At 42.5% G+C, this 18,538-nt stretch overlaps 1 protein-coding gene across 7 annotated transcripts in view; it reads left to right on the top strand.

Moving 5' to 3' along the window:
* The window catches only part of SANBR (SANT and BTB domain regulator of CSR), a 71,823-nt gene that overhangs the window by 35,137 nt on the left and 18,148 nt on the right, over window positions 1-18,538 (top strand). For all 7 annotated transcript variants that reach the window (XM_008254366.4, XM_002709853.5, XM_070069086.1 and 4 more), the window contains 3 exons: window positions 1,396-1,548; window positions 13,984-14,129; window positions 15,611-15,710. In XM_008254366.4, coding sequence (XP_008252588.2) covers window positions 1,396-1,548; window positions 13,984-14,129; window positions 15,611-15,710 — 399 coding nt within the window. The remainder of the gene's footprint in view (window positions 1-1,395; window positions 1,549-13,983; window positions 14,130-15,610; window positions 15,711-18,538) is intronic.

Below are 18,538 nucleotides of genomic sequence, written 5' to 3'. Positions count from 1 at the left end.
CTGGTCTCCCATGGGGTGCAGGGCCCAAGCACCTGGGCCATCCTCCACTGCACTCCCTGGCCACAGCAGAGGGCTGGCCTGGAAGAGGGGCAACCGGGACAGAATCCGGTGCCCCGACCGGGACTAGAACCCGGTGTGCCGGCGCCGCTAGGCGGAGGATTAGCCTAGTGAGCCGCGGCGCCGGCTGTATCATATATTCTTTATCCATTCACTCATTGATTGACACTTAGGTTGATTCCATATTCTGGCTAGTGTGAATAATACTGCAGTGAAATGTCAGGGAATAATCAACCTAAGCAAATTTTATTTCATTTTTATTGGAAAAATTTTTAAGTGATTAGCTAATTATAAAAGTGAATATAGGCCGGCGCCGCGGCTCACTAGGCTAATCCTCCGCCTAGCGGCGCCGGCACACCAGGTTCTAGTCCTGGTCAGGGCGCCGGATTCTGTCCCGGTTGCCCCACTTCCAGGCCAGCTCTCTGCTGTGGCCAGGGAGTGCAGTGGAGGATGGCCCAAGTGCTTGGGCCCTGCACCCCATGGGAGACCAGGAAAAGCACCTGGCTCCTGGCTCCTGCCATCGGATCAGAGTAAACCAACGGCAAAGGAAGACCTTTCTCTCTGTCTCTCTCTCTCTCACTGTCCACTCTGCCTGTCAAAAAAAAAAAAAAAAAAAAAAAGTGAATATATATCAAGATCAGCTTAATTCATCTGAGTTTTTCTAAAAGTAGTTTTTGTTTCACTTTAAATATCTTTATTGAAGTATAATTACATGCCATAAATTCATATATTAAAGGTACACTGATTTTTTAATAAGTTTACAGAGGTGTGCAACAGTCATCACCATTCAATTTTAGTACATTTCCATCACTCCAAAAAGATTCTTTGTCATTCTTACTTCCACTTCATTCTCACCCCTAATCCATGGCAACCACTAATTTACTTTGAGTCTTAATGATTGCACATTTTCTGTACATTTCATCTAAATGAGACACACAGTACATGGTCTTCAGTAAAATAGTTGTTTTTTGTTTTTTGTTTTTAAGATTTTGTTTATTTATTTGAGAGGGAGAGACAGAAAGGTCTTCCCTCTGTTGGATCACCCCCAACTGCAACGGAGCTGCAACGGCCATAGCTGTGCCGATCCAAAGCTAGGAGCCAGGTGCCTCCTACTAGTCTTCCATGTGGGTGCAGGGGCCCAAGCACCTGGGCCACAGCAGAGAGCTGGATTGGAAGAGGGGCAGCCAGGACTAGAACTGCTGCCCATATGGGATGCCAGAGCCTCAGGCGGAGGATTGATCTACCGTGCCACAGCATCGGCCCCTGGTAAAATAGTTTTGAGATGTAATGATTTTGTTCTGTGAATAAAAATTGATTTTGTATGTTTGCTTTCTTCAGGATTTCCTCTGTATTGAGTTCTCACACTGTCAGTACCACTCAGAAACAGTGGTTTACCCTACGGCTTCAAGTTCGCTGAGCACAGTGGGCACCGGAATTTATCCCTGCTGTAACCAAAAGGTTCTTCGGTTTGACCCTACTCAGCTTACAAAGGTGAAGTTTACAGGTTGCCTTTTTGTAACTATATCTTCACTAACATTTTATTAAATCCTTTTCCCATTTTATTGTTTTTAAAGTATACATTTTATGTATCCACATAGAAAAGACTTCTAACAGTACATAAATAAGTATAGGGAAAAGTGGAAGTCCCTTGTTATACCTCTTCTCCATTCTCCATCTTGTCTTCAAAGTAAGGATGGTTAAATTCCTTCAGACCTTATTTTATACATTTTAGGAAAAAATTATTTCTAGGCTTTCGTGTTGGATAAGGGATCATATGACTCATATTATTCTGTAACTTTTCTTTCTTACACAACACACTTAGGTTATCCTTCTGTGTCATTCTTTTTAACTAATGTGAACTATTCCAAGCTGTGCATATATCATAAATGTAGTCATTCTGTTGATGAAAATTTAGGTTGTTTCCAGATTGATGAAATTATAGTGTTGCAGTAGTCATTATGGCACATATATCTTTTTTGAATTATTTTATTTGAAGGGCAGACAGAGACAGATAGATAGAGATCTCCCATCTGCCGGTTAATTCCCTAAATGCGCACAACAGCTGAAGATGGGCCAGGCCAAAGCCAGGAGCTGGAAACTCAATCCAGATCTCCCAGGTGGGTGGCAGGGACTCCAATTCTTGAGCCATCACTTGGCTGCCTCATAGGATGTACATTAGCTGGAAGCTGGAATTGGGCACAGAAGAGCCAGGACTCCTAAATGGGAAGTGGCATCCCAAGCAGCTTTTAAGTACTACACCAATTGCCCACCCTTTAAAATTTTTTTTTCTTTTTTTTTTTTTTTAGATTTTATTAATTTATTTGACAGGTAGAGTTATAGACAGTGAGAGAGAGAAAGAGACAGAGAAAAAGGTCTTCTTTCCATTGGTTCACTCCCCACATGGCTGCAATGGCCGGAGCTACAGCAATCCGAAGCCAGGATCCAGGTCTCCCATGCGGGTGCAGGGGTCCAAGCACTTGGGCCATCCTCCACTGCTTTCTCAGGCCACAGCAGAGAGCTGGACTGGAAGAGGAGCAACTGGGACTAGAACTGGCGCCCATATGGGATGCTGGCGCCAAAGGCGGAGGATTAACCTAGTGCACCACTGCGCTGGCCCCCACCCTTTAAAATTTTAAGCACCAAAGATGAGCCACACACTACAAGGAGGAGGATGGCATGTAACATTAGATAGTTTCTGCCTTCATGTAGATGACAGTTCAAGAAATAATCCAAATACCACAAAGGGGAAAAAAATGCACACGAAGAAATATTTGAAGACATATACATGGCCATAAATGTCAATTTTAGGCTGGTATGACCTGACTTGTAAAGTCAGAGAAAGCCTCAAGGGCCATTATAGAAAATCTGCATAGTTCAGGAAAAGGCTGGAGAGATAAGCAGATGTCAGGCTATGCAGGGACAGCACCTTGTAGCCCATGTTAAAATTTTTATCTCAAGCTCAAAATATTAGTTGCAGTGAAGAGAATGGCTTGTTGATGGGAGCCAGATATAAGAAGAAGTTATCACAGTAGTCATAGATGATGGGAGCTTCGAGTAAAGTAGTAGAGGTGAAGAAAAGTAGATGAATTCAGTACTTAAAGGTCAAATGGAAATGACTTGAATGGAGGGAGCAATCAAGCTTGACTCACTTTCTTGCTGGTGCTGCTGGAGAGATGGACAAACTACAGGTGAGAATTGGGTTTGGAGAGAAGCTTGTGAGTTCTGTTTTGGTGACTGAGTTAAGGTGCTTTCTGAAATAACGAGGCAGAGACTGTAAAAAGTGCCTTGGCCGGAGATTTATAAGTCTTGCAAACAAGTGATAATTAAAGGTAGCAGGTACAGTTGAGCATACGCACATACACAGACACACACAAATATAAATACGCAGGGCCTAAGTATGCAGCCTAGCAAAACTACATCTAGTGCCTGGATAAAGGTGCATGAACCTGTAAAGGAGAGTGAATGGTTGGAATCAACCAGAATAATGAGAGGAGAGCCATGGGTGTTGTCATGCAAGTAAAGAGAAAAATACTGAAAGAGGAAGTGTACCTGGTCTACAGTGCCGAATAGTGCTGAGAGATCAAACAGAATAGTGGGGAGGGCTGGCACTGTGGTATAGAAGGTTAAGTTCAGTGCCAGCATCCCATATAGGCACTGGTTCAAGTCTCAGCTGCTCCACTTTTTTTTTTAAAGCAACATAGTTTTCTTTCTTTTTCTTTTCTTTTTTTTTTTTTTTTTTTTTTTAAGATGTATTCTTTTATTTGAAAGTCAGAGTTACGCAGAGAAGGAGAGACAGAAAGAGAGAGGTCTTCCATCCGCTGGTTCACTTCCCAACTGGCTGCAATGGCCAGAGCTGTGCCGATCTGAACCCAGGAGCCAGGAGCTTCCTCTGGGTCTCCCACATGGGTACAGGGGCCCAAGGACCTGGGCCATCTTCCACCGCCTTCCCAGGGCACACCAGAGAGTCGGATTGGAAGTGGAGCAGCATCCATATGGGATGCCTGCTATGCCACAGCACTGGCCCCAGCTACTCCACTTCTAATCCACTTCCCTGCTGATGCATGTGGGACAGCAGATGACCCAAGTCCTTGGGCTCTTGCCACCCATGTGGGAGACCCAGGCGAAGCTCCAGGCTTCTGATGTCAGCTTGGCCCAGCCCCAGCCATTGTGGCCACTTGGGGAGTGAACCAGCAGATGGAAAATCTCTTTTTTTCTCTCCCTCCTTTTCTCTCTTTGTGTCTCTGCCTTTCAAATAAATACATCTTCAAAAAAATAATGGGGAAAATTTTGTTCTTTGGCTTTAGTAACCTGGAATACACAAACACGAAGAGCTGTTTAAGTGGAGTGCTAGACCCAAAAGTCAGGTTAATTTGGGTTGAAAAGTGAGTGGGAAGTGAGCAAATGGACACAGGGCAAACGAGAACTCTGAGAAAATTTGAGAAAGGAAGATGATAGATAGTAATGAGATTATGGGTATCTGTTTATAATTATGTTTCTGCTTTGTTCTGATGGGGAGACCTTCATGTTAGTGGGAAGGAGCCAGTTGAAAGGAAAGGTTGATAGTATAAGTTTATGAGAAGCCAGGGTAGAGTGGGATCCTAAGTGTGTGTTGCAGCATGAGTTTAGACAGGAGGAAGAAAAACACCTTCCTTAGAACAGGAGAGGAGAGGAGAATGGTTGCAGATCTTAGTAAAAACTGTTTTTGTTGTTTGAATGATAAGTCCTCTGTAATGCCTTTTCTGTTCTCTGTGAAGTAGAAAGTAAAGCCATCTGCTAAGAATGAGGGGGAAAGGAGAGTTTCAAGATTGGGGAAAGTATCAAAGGCCTAAAATAGGCTTTTGGTAAATAGGAGAGTAAATTTCCCAGAGAAAGGTTATGAATTACCAGGCAGTTTGAGAGAACCCATCAGAGGTTGGTAATCATAAATTTATAGTGGAGTCCAATATGCATTTTTATGTCACTCTGTCCAGCAGCCTTTGGGGGTGTCTTTGAATGCAGACAAAGAAAATGGATAGTTGAGTTCATTCAGAGTTGAGGGTTAGCCACATGGAAATGATGAAAGATGGGGGCAAAGAATTTGGGATGTTGGCAAAAATGTTACTGAATGATGGATCATGGAAATTTCTTTAAAATATTTATTTGAAAGGCAGAGTTACAGATAGAAAGGAAGAGAGAGAGAGAGCGATCCTCTCTCTGTTAGTTCACTCCCCAAATGCTGCAGTAACCAGGACTGAGCCAGGCTGAAGCCAGGAGCCAAGAACTACCTGGGTCTCCCACTTGGGTGGCAGGGATCCAAGTATTTGGACCATCTGCTGCTGCTTTTCCAGGTGCATTAGCAGGGATCTGAATTGGAAACAGAGCAGCCAAGTCTCAACTGGCGCTCCTGTAGGTTTCCAGCATTGCAGCTGACCTAACCCACTGTGCCACAACACTGACCCCTTGATCATGGAATTTAGGTGGACTAGGCTTTTTCATATCAATTAGCAATTGATATGTAATCAACAACTTTGATTAGTCAGGAATTTTATTGGTGAGGTAGTAGGTTATTCATGTAATGTTCATATTTAAAGTTTTGGTTACATGTTTTGCATATAAAGGTATTTAAGCTGAGCATGAGAATTTAAGCAAAATGTGATTCATTTTAATAAGCCTGATGTTAATTCATCTTTATTACTAATTTATCATTGCTGTATTTTTTCATAACATGATTTTTAGTTGTTGCATTTCTTTCAATCAAGTTGTTTCCATTTTGATTATCACATTTCCACATTGTTTTGAGCAAAATATAATCTTAAGTGTTGTAACATTTGGCTTGTTATTATCTCTTTATTACTTGTGTTAATTACATATACTCCATTTGTTGTGAAGCAATTCAGGAATAAATAGTAAACTGATAAGTCGTATATGACTTCATGGGTGTAGACTGAGATGTTGTCTTGGGCTACCTGAAAATCTACATAGCTCATATGGTGATTTATATTTCCAGCAAAGGCAGGCTAAGTAATTCAGACTGATCCTCCCATCAGGTGCAACTTAGAAAAAAGACTGAAATATAAAGACCATGTTAAAAGCATAAAACAAATAAGATAATGAAATAGTGTTAAGATACAGTAGGATACAGGAAGAGTAGGTATTTAGCATTTCAGTTAACCTACGAGTTGGGACACCCACATCCCATGTTGGAATACCTAGATTTTAGCCCCAACTGCAATCCCCATTTTAGCTTCTAACTAATGCACACTGTGGGAGGTAGCAGGTAATGGCCCAAGTATCTAGACCCCCTGCTACCTACATAGGATACTTGGATTGATTGTGTTCCTGGCTCTTAGGTTCTTGGCAGTTGAGGGTATTTGGAGAATGAGCCGATAAATGGGAGCTCTTGCCCTCTCTTCATGCCGCTGTCTTTGTTTCTTTTTCTTCCTTTCCCTTCCTCTCTCTCTTTCTCTCCTTTTCTTTTCTCTCCCTTTCTTTTCTTTTCTCTCCCTTTATTTTATTTTCTTTTCTTTTCTCTCCCTTTCTTTTCTTTTCTTTTCTTTTGACAGGCAGTTAGACAGTGAGAGAGAGACAGAGAGAAAGGTCTTCCTTCTGTTGGTTCCCTACCCCCCAAATGGCCACTACAGCCGGTGCACTGTGCTGATCTGAAGCCAGGAGCCAGGTGCTTCCTCCTGGTCTCCCATGCGGGTGCAGGGCCCAAGCACTTGGGCCATCCTCCACTGCCTTCCCGGGCCACAGCAGAGAGCTGGACTGGAAGAGGAGCAACTGGGACTAGAACCCAGCACCCATATGGGATGCCGGCGCTGCAGGTGGAGGATTAACCAAGTGAGCCACGGCGCCGGCCCATTTCTCTCCCTCTTTTCTTCTCTCTCTCCCTCAAGCTCAAATAAGCAAAGATCCAGGGGAGGATGGGAAACACAAAGAACTGAGCCAGTGTTCAGGGCCATTTTTGTTCTGGGGTTGGTTACCAATCTGAAAGGTAGCTTAGAGGATGGGTAAGCTTTTGGTGCCCTACCAGGATTTTTAGGTGTGGTTAGGGTCCAGAATCTGCCAAGAGTAGACTTTAATGAATAACATGCCCTCCCTTATACTTTGAGTAGGAATTCCAAATAAAAATGAATCAGAAGTGTGCCATCCCTTACCTCAAAAGCAGCCTGGTTTTAATTTATTTGAGTAATCTAGAAAATTTCAGATCTTGGGGGACCGGAGTTGTGACTCAGCAAGTTAAACAACTATTTGCAATACCAGCATCCCATTTAAGAGTGCTGGTTTGAGTCCTGGCTGCTCTACTTCCAGTCCAGCTCCCTGCTAATGCACCTGAGAAAGCAGTGGAAGATGTACTGCCTCTCAAATACTTGGGCCCCTGCCACCGAGGTGACAGACCCTAATGGAGGTCCTGGCTCCTGACTTCAGCGTGGTCCAGTCCCAGCTATAGCAGCCATTTGGGGAGTGAGACAGTGGATGGAAGATCTCTGTCTCTCCCTCTCTTCTCTGTCATTCTTCTTTTCAAATAAATAATTAAATTCTTTTTAAAAATTCAGGTCATGAATTTGGATTAAAGTAATCCTGGACTGCCACTATTTGCAGGTACCTGGCAGAAGCAGTAAATCCTCTTTGGAGAAATATAACATTATATTAAGCCTCAAATTATCTCTGCAAACAGTTTTTCTAACAAAATATTCAGCACACAAAAATAAGCTGGCATGGATGGAAACAGCTGAATTAGACAACAACAAAAAAACTATAGCTATTTGAATTATTGACATAGATTATAAAATAGCTTAAACTGATAGAAGCTAAACTCTGAAATTTTTGGCAGGGAATTATAAACTATAAAAAGTGACATAAAGAGTATCGATAAAAGTACTGTTAGAACTGAGGAATTCAGTGAGGAAGTTTAATCTTAGAGGCAAATTTAACAATGTAGGTGTGGCTGAAGAATTAATGAACTGAAAATAGGGCCAAAGGTAGGCATTTGACCTAGCAGTTAAGACGCCATTTGAGACACCCACATATCACAGGACCTGGGTTCAGTTCCCAGCTTTGGCTTCAGATTCCAGCTTCCTGCCTATGTGGACCCTGGGAGACAGCAGGTGACAATAGCACAAGTAGTTGGGTCCCTGCCACCCACACGAAAGACAAGGATTAGTTTCCACGTTCCATGCTTTGTTGTGGACATGTGGGGGATAAACTAGTGTGTGGGAACTCCACCTGACTCTTGTCTCTGCCTCTCAAATAATAAAAACAAAGTCAGAAGACACCATTCAAATTGAAGCACAAAGAAAGACTGATGAGAAAATGTGTGTTTGTGTGTGTATATATGTACATATAGATATAAAAACCAAGAAAGTACATGTCCAATTTTTTTCTTTAATGGTGTGTATATATATGTATATATGTATGTATACACAGACACACACACACACACATACATAACATGGAAATTACCCTCCTGCCATTTTAAATGTATAGTTCAGCATTAAGTAAATTCACGTTGTTATATACCCAATCTCCAGCACTCTTTTCGTTCTACAATACTGAAACTCTACCTGTTCAGCAATTCCCTGTTCTCCCTTCCTCCAGCCCCTAACATCCACCCTTGTATTTTTTGTCTCTATATATCTGATTACTCTAGGTACCTCATATAGTGGAATTTGCAATACTTGCCTTTTTGTGTAGAAGGGTCTGACCTTTTCATTGAATCCCCAACAGAAAAGAAAGAGAATGAATCAAAGGCCATTGTAGAAAGAATAGCTGAGACTACAGAATTATTGAAAGACATTAACTTTTATAGTTTCAAGTACTCCAGCAACTCTCAATATAAGAAATCTGTACCTACACATATCATAGTGAAAGTAGAGAAAACAAAAAAGAACATTTTATTTTATTTTTAGAAGGCTTTTATTTAATGAATACAAATTTCATATGTATAACTTTTAGGAATATAGTGGTTCTTCCCCCCATTCCCGCCTTCCTACCCCCACTCCCATCCCACCTCCTACACCCTCTCCCATCCCATTTTTCATTAAGTTTTGTTTTTCATTTACTTTATATGCAGAAGACCAATTCTATACTAAGTAAAGATTTCAACAGTTTGTACCCACACAGACACACAAAGTATAAATTACAGTTTGAAGACTAGTTTTACTGTTAATTCTCATAGTACGTCTCATTAAGGACAGTGGTCCTACATGGGGAGTAAGTGCACAGTGACTCCTGTTGTTGATTTAACAATTAACACTATTATTTTTGACGTCAGTGACCCCCGAAGCTCTTGACATGAACTCCCAAGGCTATGGAAGCCTTTTGTGACCACAGACTCCATCACTATTTAGACAGGGCTGTATGCAAAGTAGAAGCTCTCCCTTCAGAGAAAAATACATCCTTTTTTAATGGCCCCTTCTTTCCACTGGGGTCTCACAAAGATCCTTCATGTAGAACAGTTTTTACCACTGTGTCTTGGCTTTCCATGCCTGAAATGCTCTCATGGGATTTTCAGCCAGATCCAAATGCCTTAGAGGCTGATTCTGAGGTCAGAGTGCTATTTAGGGTGTTTGTCATTCTATGTGTCTGCTGTGTGGACTACATCCCATGTTGGAACTTTCTCTCCTTTTTTAATTCTATCGTTATTACCAGACACTGGTCTTATTTATATGATCCATTTGACACTTAAGCCTATCTATATGATCAATTCCAGACTGAATATGATCACTTTATCACAAAAGATGGGATTAGTACCACACAGCTTAATGGGATTTGGAGTCCCATGGCAAGTTTTTAGCTTCACTCTTAGGGTAAGTCCATGGGAGTGTGTTTCAAACTGTACAGCTCCTCCCTCTGTCATTCCCACTCTTACTTTTACCTGGGATCTATTTTTTTTTTTTTTTTTGACAGGCAGAGTGGACAGTGAGAGAGAGAGAGAGAGAGAGAAGTAGCAAAGAATGTTATTAAGATGTAGAGTTACATATCAATTATTTAATAATATAGAAAAATTTAAAGAATTGATATGAATATATGCTTTATAACTTTTAAAAATACCTGTTTATTTGAAGGCAACAGAGGAAGAGGTGGAGGGGAGAGAGATCGTCCATCCTTTGGTTCATTCCCCAAATGCCTACAACAGCCAAGGCTGGGCCAGTCCAAAACCAAGAGCGAGGAACTCTATTCAAGTTGCCCATGTGGCTATCCCACATGGATGGCAGAGACCCAAGTGTTAGAGCCATCATCTGCTGCCTTCCAGGCACATTAGCATGAATCTGTATTAGAAGCAGAGGAGCCAAGACTCAGACTGGCACTCCAGTATGGCATGTGGGCATCCCAAGCTACAGCTTAACCCACTGCACCAAAACGCCTATATAATTTTATAACCTTGATGTATAATTTTAAAACCTGTAACAATATAAGCAGGATGGTACAATGGAATTTAAAAGATCTTGCATTATCTCAGAAGGAGTTTTTTTTTTTTAAGATTTTATTTAGTTATTTAGTTATTTATTTAAATGACAGAGTTACAGAAAGAGGTAAACAGAGAGAAGAGAGATGGCGAACTTCCAGCCTCTGGTTCATTCCCTAAATTGCTGCAACTGCCAAGGCTATGCCAGGCTGAAGCTAGGAGCCTGGAACTCCATCTAGGTCTGCCATGAGGGTACCAGAGACCTAAGCCCTTGGGTCCCACTGCCACTGCTTTCCAGGTGCATTAGCAGGGAGCTGGATTGAAAGTGGAACAGCTGTGACTGTAACTAGTGCTCATATGGGATGCTGGTGTCACAGGTGGCTTAACCCATTCCACCACAATCAGAAGGGGAATATTAACTTAGACTTTGGTAAACCTGAAGGCTATGCATTGTAAGTTCTATAGTAACTACTTAAAAGAAGAATATATAAATTAATGTGTGGGGGGACGGGGTGGAAGTGGCGTTTTGGCACAGCAGTTTAAGCTACCACTTGTGACGCTGGAATTCCTTATTGGAATGCAAGCCTCAAGTTCTAGATTGGAGTGCAAGTCTCAAGTTCTAGCTTTCAGTCTGTTAATTCACCTGGGAAGGCAACACAAGATGGCCCAAGTACTTGGGCCACAGCCCCCCAACTTGGGAGACTAGGATGAAGCTCCTGGCTCTTGGCCCAGACCTGGCTGTATGGGGAGTAAACCAAGGATTGGAAGATGTCTCTATCTGTCTCTCTCTGTCCTCTCTTATCTCTGCCTTTCAAATAAATATTTTTTATAAATAAGTTAATGTGTATTATGGTAAGGAATGCAGTGATTTTTAAAAACCCAAAAGAAGAAAAAGAATACTGAATGATGCATTATGAGGTCAGATATGTGAACCCAAATATACCGGCTATTACATTAAATGTAAACAGTTAAAATAGTCCAGTAAAAAGACAATCAAAGTATGATGGGGAAATAGAAGAAAAACCTTACTATTTGGTGTTTCTAAGAGGTATATCTAAAACATAAGGATATAGAAAGATCTAAAAGAAAAGAAAAAGGTAGATCACACAACTTTATTAAAATAAAGCAAGGATAGCTTTGTTAGTATCAAACAAATAGATTTCAAGGCAAAAACAGTGCATGAGATAAAGAGGGTTATTTTATAATCACAAAAGGTTAATTTACCAAGAAAATACTTCTAAATTTGTACCTATTAATATGACCTTAAAATGCATAAAGCAGAAAATTAAGCCTACAAGAAGAGAACAATTTACAATAATAGTGGGAGATTTAAACATGCCTTAGTCAGTAATAGGTAACCCAAGCCAATAATGACAAAGTAAGCATATAGAAAATTAAACAAGTTGTATGTTTGTTAGATTAAGTTTGTCTATTAAAATAAGCAACATTACAGGATAAATTATTTTCAAGCATGAATAGAACATTTATAAAATTTATCCACTGGCCGGCGCCGTGGCTCAATAGGCTAATCTTCCACCTTGCGGCGCCAGCACACTGGGTTCTAGTCCCGGTCGGGGCACCAGATTCTGTCCCGGTTGCCCCTCTTCCAGGCCAGCTCTCTGCTGTGGCCAGGTAGTGCAGTGGAGGATGGCCCAGGTGCTTGGGCCCTGCACCCCATGGGAGACCAGGATAAGTACCTGGCTCCTGCCATCGGATCAGCGCGGTGCGCCAGCCGCAGCGTGCCGGCCGCAGCGGCCATTGGAGGGTGAACCAACGGCAAAAGGAAGACCTTTCTCTCTCTGTCTCTCTCTCTCACTGTCCACTCTGCCTGTCAAAATAAATAAATAAATAAATAAATTTAATCACACGCTGGATCATAAAACATAAGGTCTCAACAACTTTCAAAAGAGTAAGATCAATCATGTTGAATGTTTTTGTCTGCAGTCCATTTACGCTAGAAATCAATAAGGAAAGTAACTAGAAAACACCCATATGTTTTCCAGTTAGAAAATATATTTCCAAACTAATGTATCAGAGAGGAAATAAAATGAAATTGGGGCTGGTGCTGTGGTGTAGTGGGTAAAGCCTACAGTGCCGGCATCCCATATGGGCGCTAGTTTGAGTCCCGGCTGCTCCACTTCCTTTTTTTTTTTTTAAGATTTTACTTATTTTATTTGAGAGGTAGAGTTACAGACAGTGATAAGGAGAGGCAGAGAGAAAGATCTTCCTTCCATTGGCTCACCCCACAAATGGCTGCAACAGCCGGATCTGTGCCAATCCGAAACCAGGAGCCAGGCGCTTCTGGTCTCCCACATGGGTGCAAGGGCCCAAGCACCTGGGCCATCTTCTACTTTCCCACGCCATAGCAGAGAGCTGGATTGGAAGTAGAGCAGCCAGGACTAGAACCGGCACCCATATGGGATGCCAGCGCCACAGGCAGAGGATTAACCTATTGCGCCACAGCATCGGCCCTGCAGCTGCTCCACTTCCAATCCAGCTCTCTGCTAAGACCTGGGAAAGCAGTGGAAGATGGCCCCAGTCCTTGGGCCCCTGCACCCGCGTGGGAGACCTGGAAGAAGCTCCTGGCTCCTGGCTTCAGATTGGCGCAGCCCCGGCCATTGTGGCCAACTAGGGAATGAACCAGTGGGTAGACCTACCTACCTCTCTCTCTCTCTCTCTCTCTGCCTCTCCTTCTCTCTGTAACTCTGCCTTTCAAATAAATAAATCTTTAAATAAAAGCAAGTGGTATTTATTCGTATGATGGAATACTATACATTAAAGCAATGTTAATGTTACATGCAGTGGCATGGGTGAGTCATTTAATATGGAACAAAACAGGTAAGGCAAAACTAAATTAAATAGTGTTTGGGGATACATCATTATAAAAGGGTAAAAGCAAGGAAGTCATTACCATAAAAGTCAAGACAAAGTTTATCTTCTTGGGAGAAAAGAAGTGGAGTTGTGATGGGAAACGGGCCCATGGGCACTCCTGGAGTGTTCTGTTTCTCAGTGAGAGTGATTTTATGGATATTTGGATATTTGTTAAGTTTAATGCTTATGTTTAGTCTCCTTTCTGTATGAGGAGCACTTTTTCCTCAGGAGAAGTTACAGAGTAGTTTATTTGTAATAGACCAGGCAAAAACTAAAGGTTATAGTCATCTTGAAAAGTATTAGTAGGGGCAGGTGCTTGGCACATGGTTAAGATGCTACTTGGCATACCTGTGTCCCTTTTTGGAGTACCTGGGTTTCAGTCCCAGCTCTACTTCCAGTTCAGCTCTCTAATGATGTGCACCTTGGGAGGCAGCAGGTGATTGCTCAGGTGTTTGGGTCTCTACCACCCTCATGGAAGATCTGAACTGAATTCCAGTCTCTCAGCTTCAACTTGGCCCATCCCCAGCTGTTGAGGGCATCTGGGGAACCAGGAGATGAGAGATCTCTGTGTCTCTGTCTCTCTGCCTTTCAAGTAAATAAATTTTTTAAATAAATGAGTGTCTCTGTAGTAATCCAACCTCTCTAATTCAGTGTTTCTTATCTCGCAGGGCTGTAAAGTGAGGGACCACGTAGTTGCTCTTCGAGATCAAGGTGAAAGTGGGGATTTGCCGCCCTGTCTGACTACTAGAATACTGGACGATCTGCACGAGCACAAAGATGTCATTGTGGTGCCTTTTTCTAAAGATACAGTTAGGTGAGGGGAAATAAAAACAACAGCTACCAACACTATTGCAGCTTTACCCCGTGGCTCCCACTTCAGAATCTCCTAACCCCAAATGAATAGTGTCAGTCCTCAGAGGTTTCCATTATCTCGGACAGCCTAACTGAAATTACACGTTGGCTGATGGTAAGAGTCACAGATATTTGATAGGCAAAACACTTAAAAATGTTGGAGTTCTGGGGGAGGAAAAACTGGTGAAGAGTACTTGATTAGAAAGATTAAGACCTTAAATCCAGTTTTTGAGGGTTTGGGGCTTTTTCCCTCAAGTTGCTTAAACCTATCCAAAATGCTTGATTGATACAACTAGAAAAAAAGTCAAAGGTTGAGATCTTCTTTCCATAATTTTGAACCCCTTGAATTCTGTAAGTTCAGAATTCATTTCCATCGTTTTGAAGTCGCAGCAGGCTGTCAGTCTTGGGTGACTGGAGTCTTGAAAACTGCTGTTTTCAGAGCAGTACCCAATCAGGATGGTCCAGTCCATCACCTAGCAAATACAGTGTTTAGTGCAGTAGTGCTCCCCTATATGCAGTGACTTTTACTAGGGGAATCAGTGGATGAGTTAAGAAATGCAAATGTTGGAGTGGACATTTAGCCTAGTGATTAGTATGCCCACATCACATACTAGAGCTTCCTGGCTTGATCTGGCTCTGGCTCTTGACGTTGGCTTCCTACTCATGCAGACCCTGGAAGGCAGTGGAGATGGCTTAAGTAATTGGGTTTTCTGCTATGCATGTGGAAGACCTGGATTGAGTTCCTGGCTTCCATCTGGTCCTGCCACAACCATTGCAGGCATTGGGGGAGTGAAGCAGCAGATGGGAACACACTCTGTACGTGTGTGTGTGTGTGTGTATGGCTCACTCACTCTTTGCCTCTCAAATTTTTTTTTTTTTTTTTTTTTTTTTGCTAAGAGGGATAATGTATTAAGTTGTTCATTAACAGTCAGGGCTATGCTGATCAAGTCACCGTTTCCCATAGTGTCCATTTCACTTCAGGAGGTTTCCTTTTTGGTGTTCAGTCAGTTGTCACCAATCAGGGAAAACATATGGTATTTGTCCCTTTGGGACTGGCTTATTTCACTCAGCATGATGTGTTCCAGATTCCTCCATTTTGTTGCAAATGACTGGATTTCGTTGTTTCTTACTGCGGTATAGTATTCTAAAGAGTACATATCCCATAATTTCTTTATCCAGTCTACCGTTGATGGGCATTTAGGTTGGTTCCAGGTCTTAGCTATTGTGAATTGAGCTGCAATAAACATTAGGCTGCAGACCGCTTTTTTGTTTGCCAATTTATTTGCCTCTCAAATTTAACAAAAAAAAATTTAAATGTTGAGATGACATTGTTTGACATAGGAACTGTATTCTAAAGAGTAATTTATAAAACGTGTAGTAAAAAGATACATGTAAATTTTTAAGAAATTTAACACTTTTCCATAAATATGTCTTTGTTTCCAGTGATCCAGCAGTTGGCCCCTGTGATGAAAAGGGTTTAGAATGTGATGTTCTGCTGGAGCCAAGTACACCATGGGGCCCCAAAACTGGGGAGCTCAACGCTGTGAGTAACTTACTACATTTATTTTTGCTCTAATTGATGACATTTTCAGAAGCTGGGTCAGTTTAAGTTGAACTGTCAGGGCCAGCGCCGTGGCTCACTAGGTTAATCCTCCGCCTGTGGTGCCAGCATCCTAAATGGGCGCTGGGTTCTAGTCCCGGTTTCTCCTCTTCCAGTCCAGCTCTCTGCTGTGGCCTGGGATAGCAGTGGAAGATGGCCCAAGTCCTTGGGCCCCTGCACCTGCATGGGAGACCAAGAAGAAACTCCTGGCTCTTGGCTTCGGATCGGTGTAGCTCTGGCTGTTGCAGCCATTTTGAAAGTGAACCAGTAGAAGGAAGACCTTTCTCTCTGTCTCTCTCTCTCACTGTCTGTAAACTCTACCTGTCAATTAAATTTTAAAAAAAATGGAGCTGTCAGTCATAACAAGGTATCATGATAAGTTAATAGAACTGATGTAAAGGGCTGGTGCTATGGTGCAGGGTGTTAAACCACCACCTGCAGTGCCAGCATCCCATGTGGGCGCCAGTTTGAGTTCTGGCTGCTCCACTTTTTTTTTTTTTTTTTTTTTTTTTTTTTAAGATTTATTTATCTATTTGAGTCAGAGGCAGAGAGAGAGGGAAAGAGAGAAGTCTCCCATCCACTGGATCACTCCCCAGGTGGCTGCAATGGCCAGATCTGTGCCAAACTGAAGCCAGGAGTTAGGAGCTTCTTCCTGGTCTCTCATGCGGTGCAGGGGCCCAAGGACTTGCACCATCCTCCACTGCTTTCCCAGGTCACAGCAGAGAGCTGGATCAGAAGTGGAGCAGCTAAGACTTGAACCAGCGCCTTTATGGGATGCCGACACTGCAGGCGGCTTTACTTGCTACACCACAGCGCCGGCCCCTGCTCCGCTTCTGAACCAACTCCCTGCTAATGGCCTGGGAAAAACAGTGGAAGATGGCCCAAATGCTTGGACCCATGCTAACCATGTGGGAGATAAGATGAAGCTCCTGCCTTCTGCCTGGCTCAGCTCCAGCTGATGTAGTCATTTGGGGAGTGAACCAGCAGATGAAGATCTCTGTTTCTCCCTCTCTCTCCGAAACTCTGCCTTTCAAACAAATAAATAAATAAATCTTTTTAAAAAGAAGAGAGAGGGGGTGGGGATTGCTTAAAAAAAATGCAGGACTTTTGTGGTAATAGAACATATTCCTGGTCCTCAAGGAATTAATAACTAATAGATTTTTAACTTTTGCAAAATAAATATAACATAGTCTTAAGCATTTTTCTTATGGATAAATAATAACTTGTAGATTGACAATGTGATATAAAGGCTATTTTATTTCCTCCACGTTCTATAAACATTTCTCAATGTGAAATTCTTGTTTTTTTTTTTTTTATAGCAATCAGGATTATAGATAGATTTTTTTTTTTTTTTTTTTGGACAGGCAGAGTGGATAGTGAGAGAGAGAGACAGAGAGAAAGGTCTTCCTTTTGCCATTGGTTCACCCTCCAATGGCTGCCACGGCTGGCGCGCTGCAGCTGGCACACCACGCCTATCCGAAGGCAGGAGCCAGGCACTTCTCCTGGTCTCCCATGGGGTGCAGGGCCCAAGCACTTGGGCCATCCTCCACTGCCTTCCCGGGCCACAGCAGAGAGCTGGCCTGGAAGAGGGGCAACCGGGACAGAATCTGGAGCCCTGACCGGGACTAGAACCTGGTGTGCCGGCACCGCTAGGTGGATTAGCCTATTGAGCCGTGGCGCCAGCTAGATAGATTTTTCAAAAGATTATAAACAAAATTTTTAGAAGGACTTAATTTATTTATTTTGAAAGAGTATAACAGAGAGGGAGAGACAAAGACTCTTTGATCTGCTGGTTCATTCCCCAGATAGCCACATAGCCAGTGCTGGATCAGGCCAAATCAAGGAGCCAGGAGTTTCATCTGGTTCTCTCACATGAGTGGCATGGGCCCAAACACTTAGGCATCTTCTCCATGCTTTTCCCAGGCCATTAGCAGGGAGCTGGAATGGAAGTGACACACCAGTACACAAACCAGCACCCACATGGGATGCCGGTGCCGAAGACGGCAGCTTTACCTGCTATGCCCAGTGCCAGCCCCTCAAAACAAATATTTTTGAGGTGACCAAAAAGCTTTTATTCCTTTGACTCTTTTTGAGTCAAATTATAAAGAAAAATAAACATGTGAAAATAGTTTAAAAATAGGAGCAGACGTCTGTTGTAGTTATTAAGACACCTCTTTGTATACCCAAAGTCTTAAAGAGTGCCTGGTTTCAAGTACTCATTCCTTTTCCTGCATCTGGCTTCCTGCTAATGTGCACCCTGGGAGGCAACACATGATGGTTTAAGTGGTTGGGTTCCTGCCACCCGTGTGGGAGATCCAGATTGAGTTCCTAGCTCCCAGCTTTAGCCTGGCTCAAGGCCCCAGCTGTCGCAGGCATTTGGGGAATGAAGCAGCATATGAGAGATCTCTTGTCTGTTTCTTTCTCTCTCCCTGTGTCTCCCCCCTACTTCAAATTATATTATCTTTATATGTGATTTACTTATCCATTGGAAAGTGTTAATTGCTTTTTTCTTTTCTTTTCTTTTTTTAACTTCTACATCCTACTCCAGGCAGGGGATTTGGAGACTATACATTAGTTTCAACAAAGTTTTAAATTATATTTTTCTTTTTTAAAAAGATTTTTTTATTTATTTGAAAGGCAGAGTTACAGATAGGCAGAGGTACAGAGATAGAGAGAGGTCTTCCATCCACTGATTCACTCCCCAGATAGCAGCAACATCTGCAGCTGGGCTGATCTAAAGCCAGGAGCCAGGAGCTTCTTTTGATTCTCCC

This window comes from Oryctolagus cuniculus, chromosome 2 (assembly GCF_964237555.1).
Source record: "Oryctolagus cuniculus chromosome 2, mOryCun1.1, whole genome shotgun sequence".
Taxonomy (NCBI): Eukaryota; Metazoa; Chordata; class Mammalia; order Lagomorpha; family Leporidae; genus Oryctolagus; species Oryctolagus cuniculus.
This window is presented reverse-complemented; position numbering and strand designations above follow the sequence as displayed.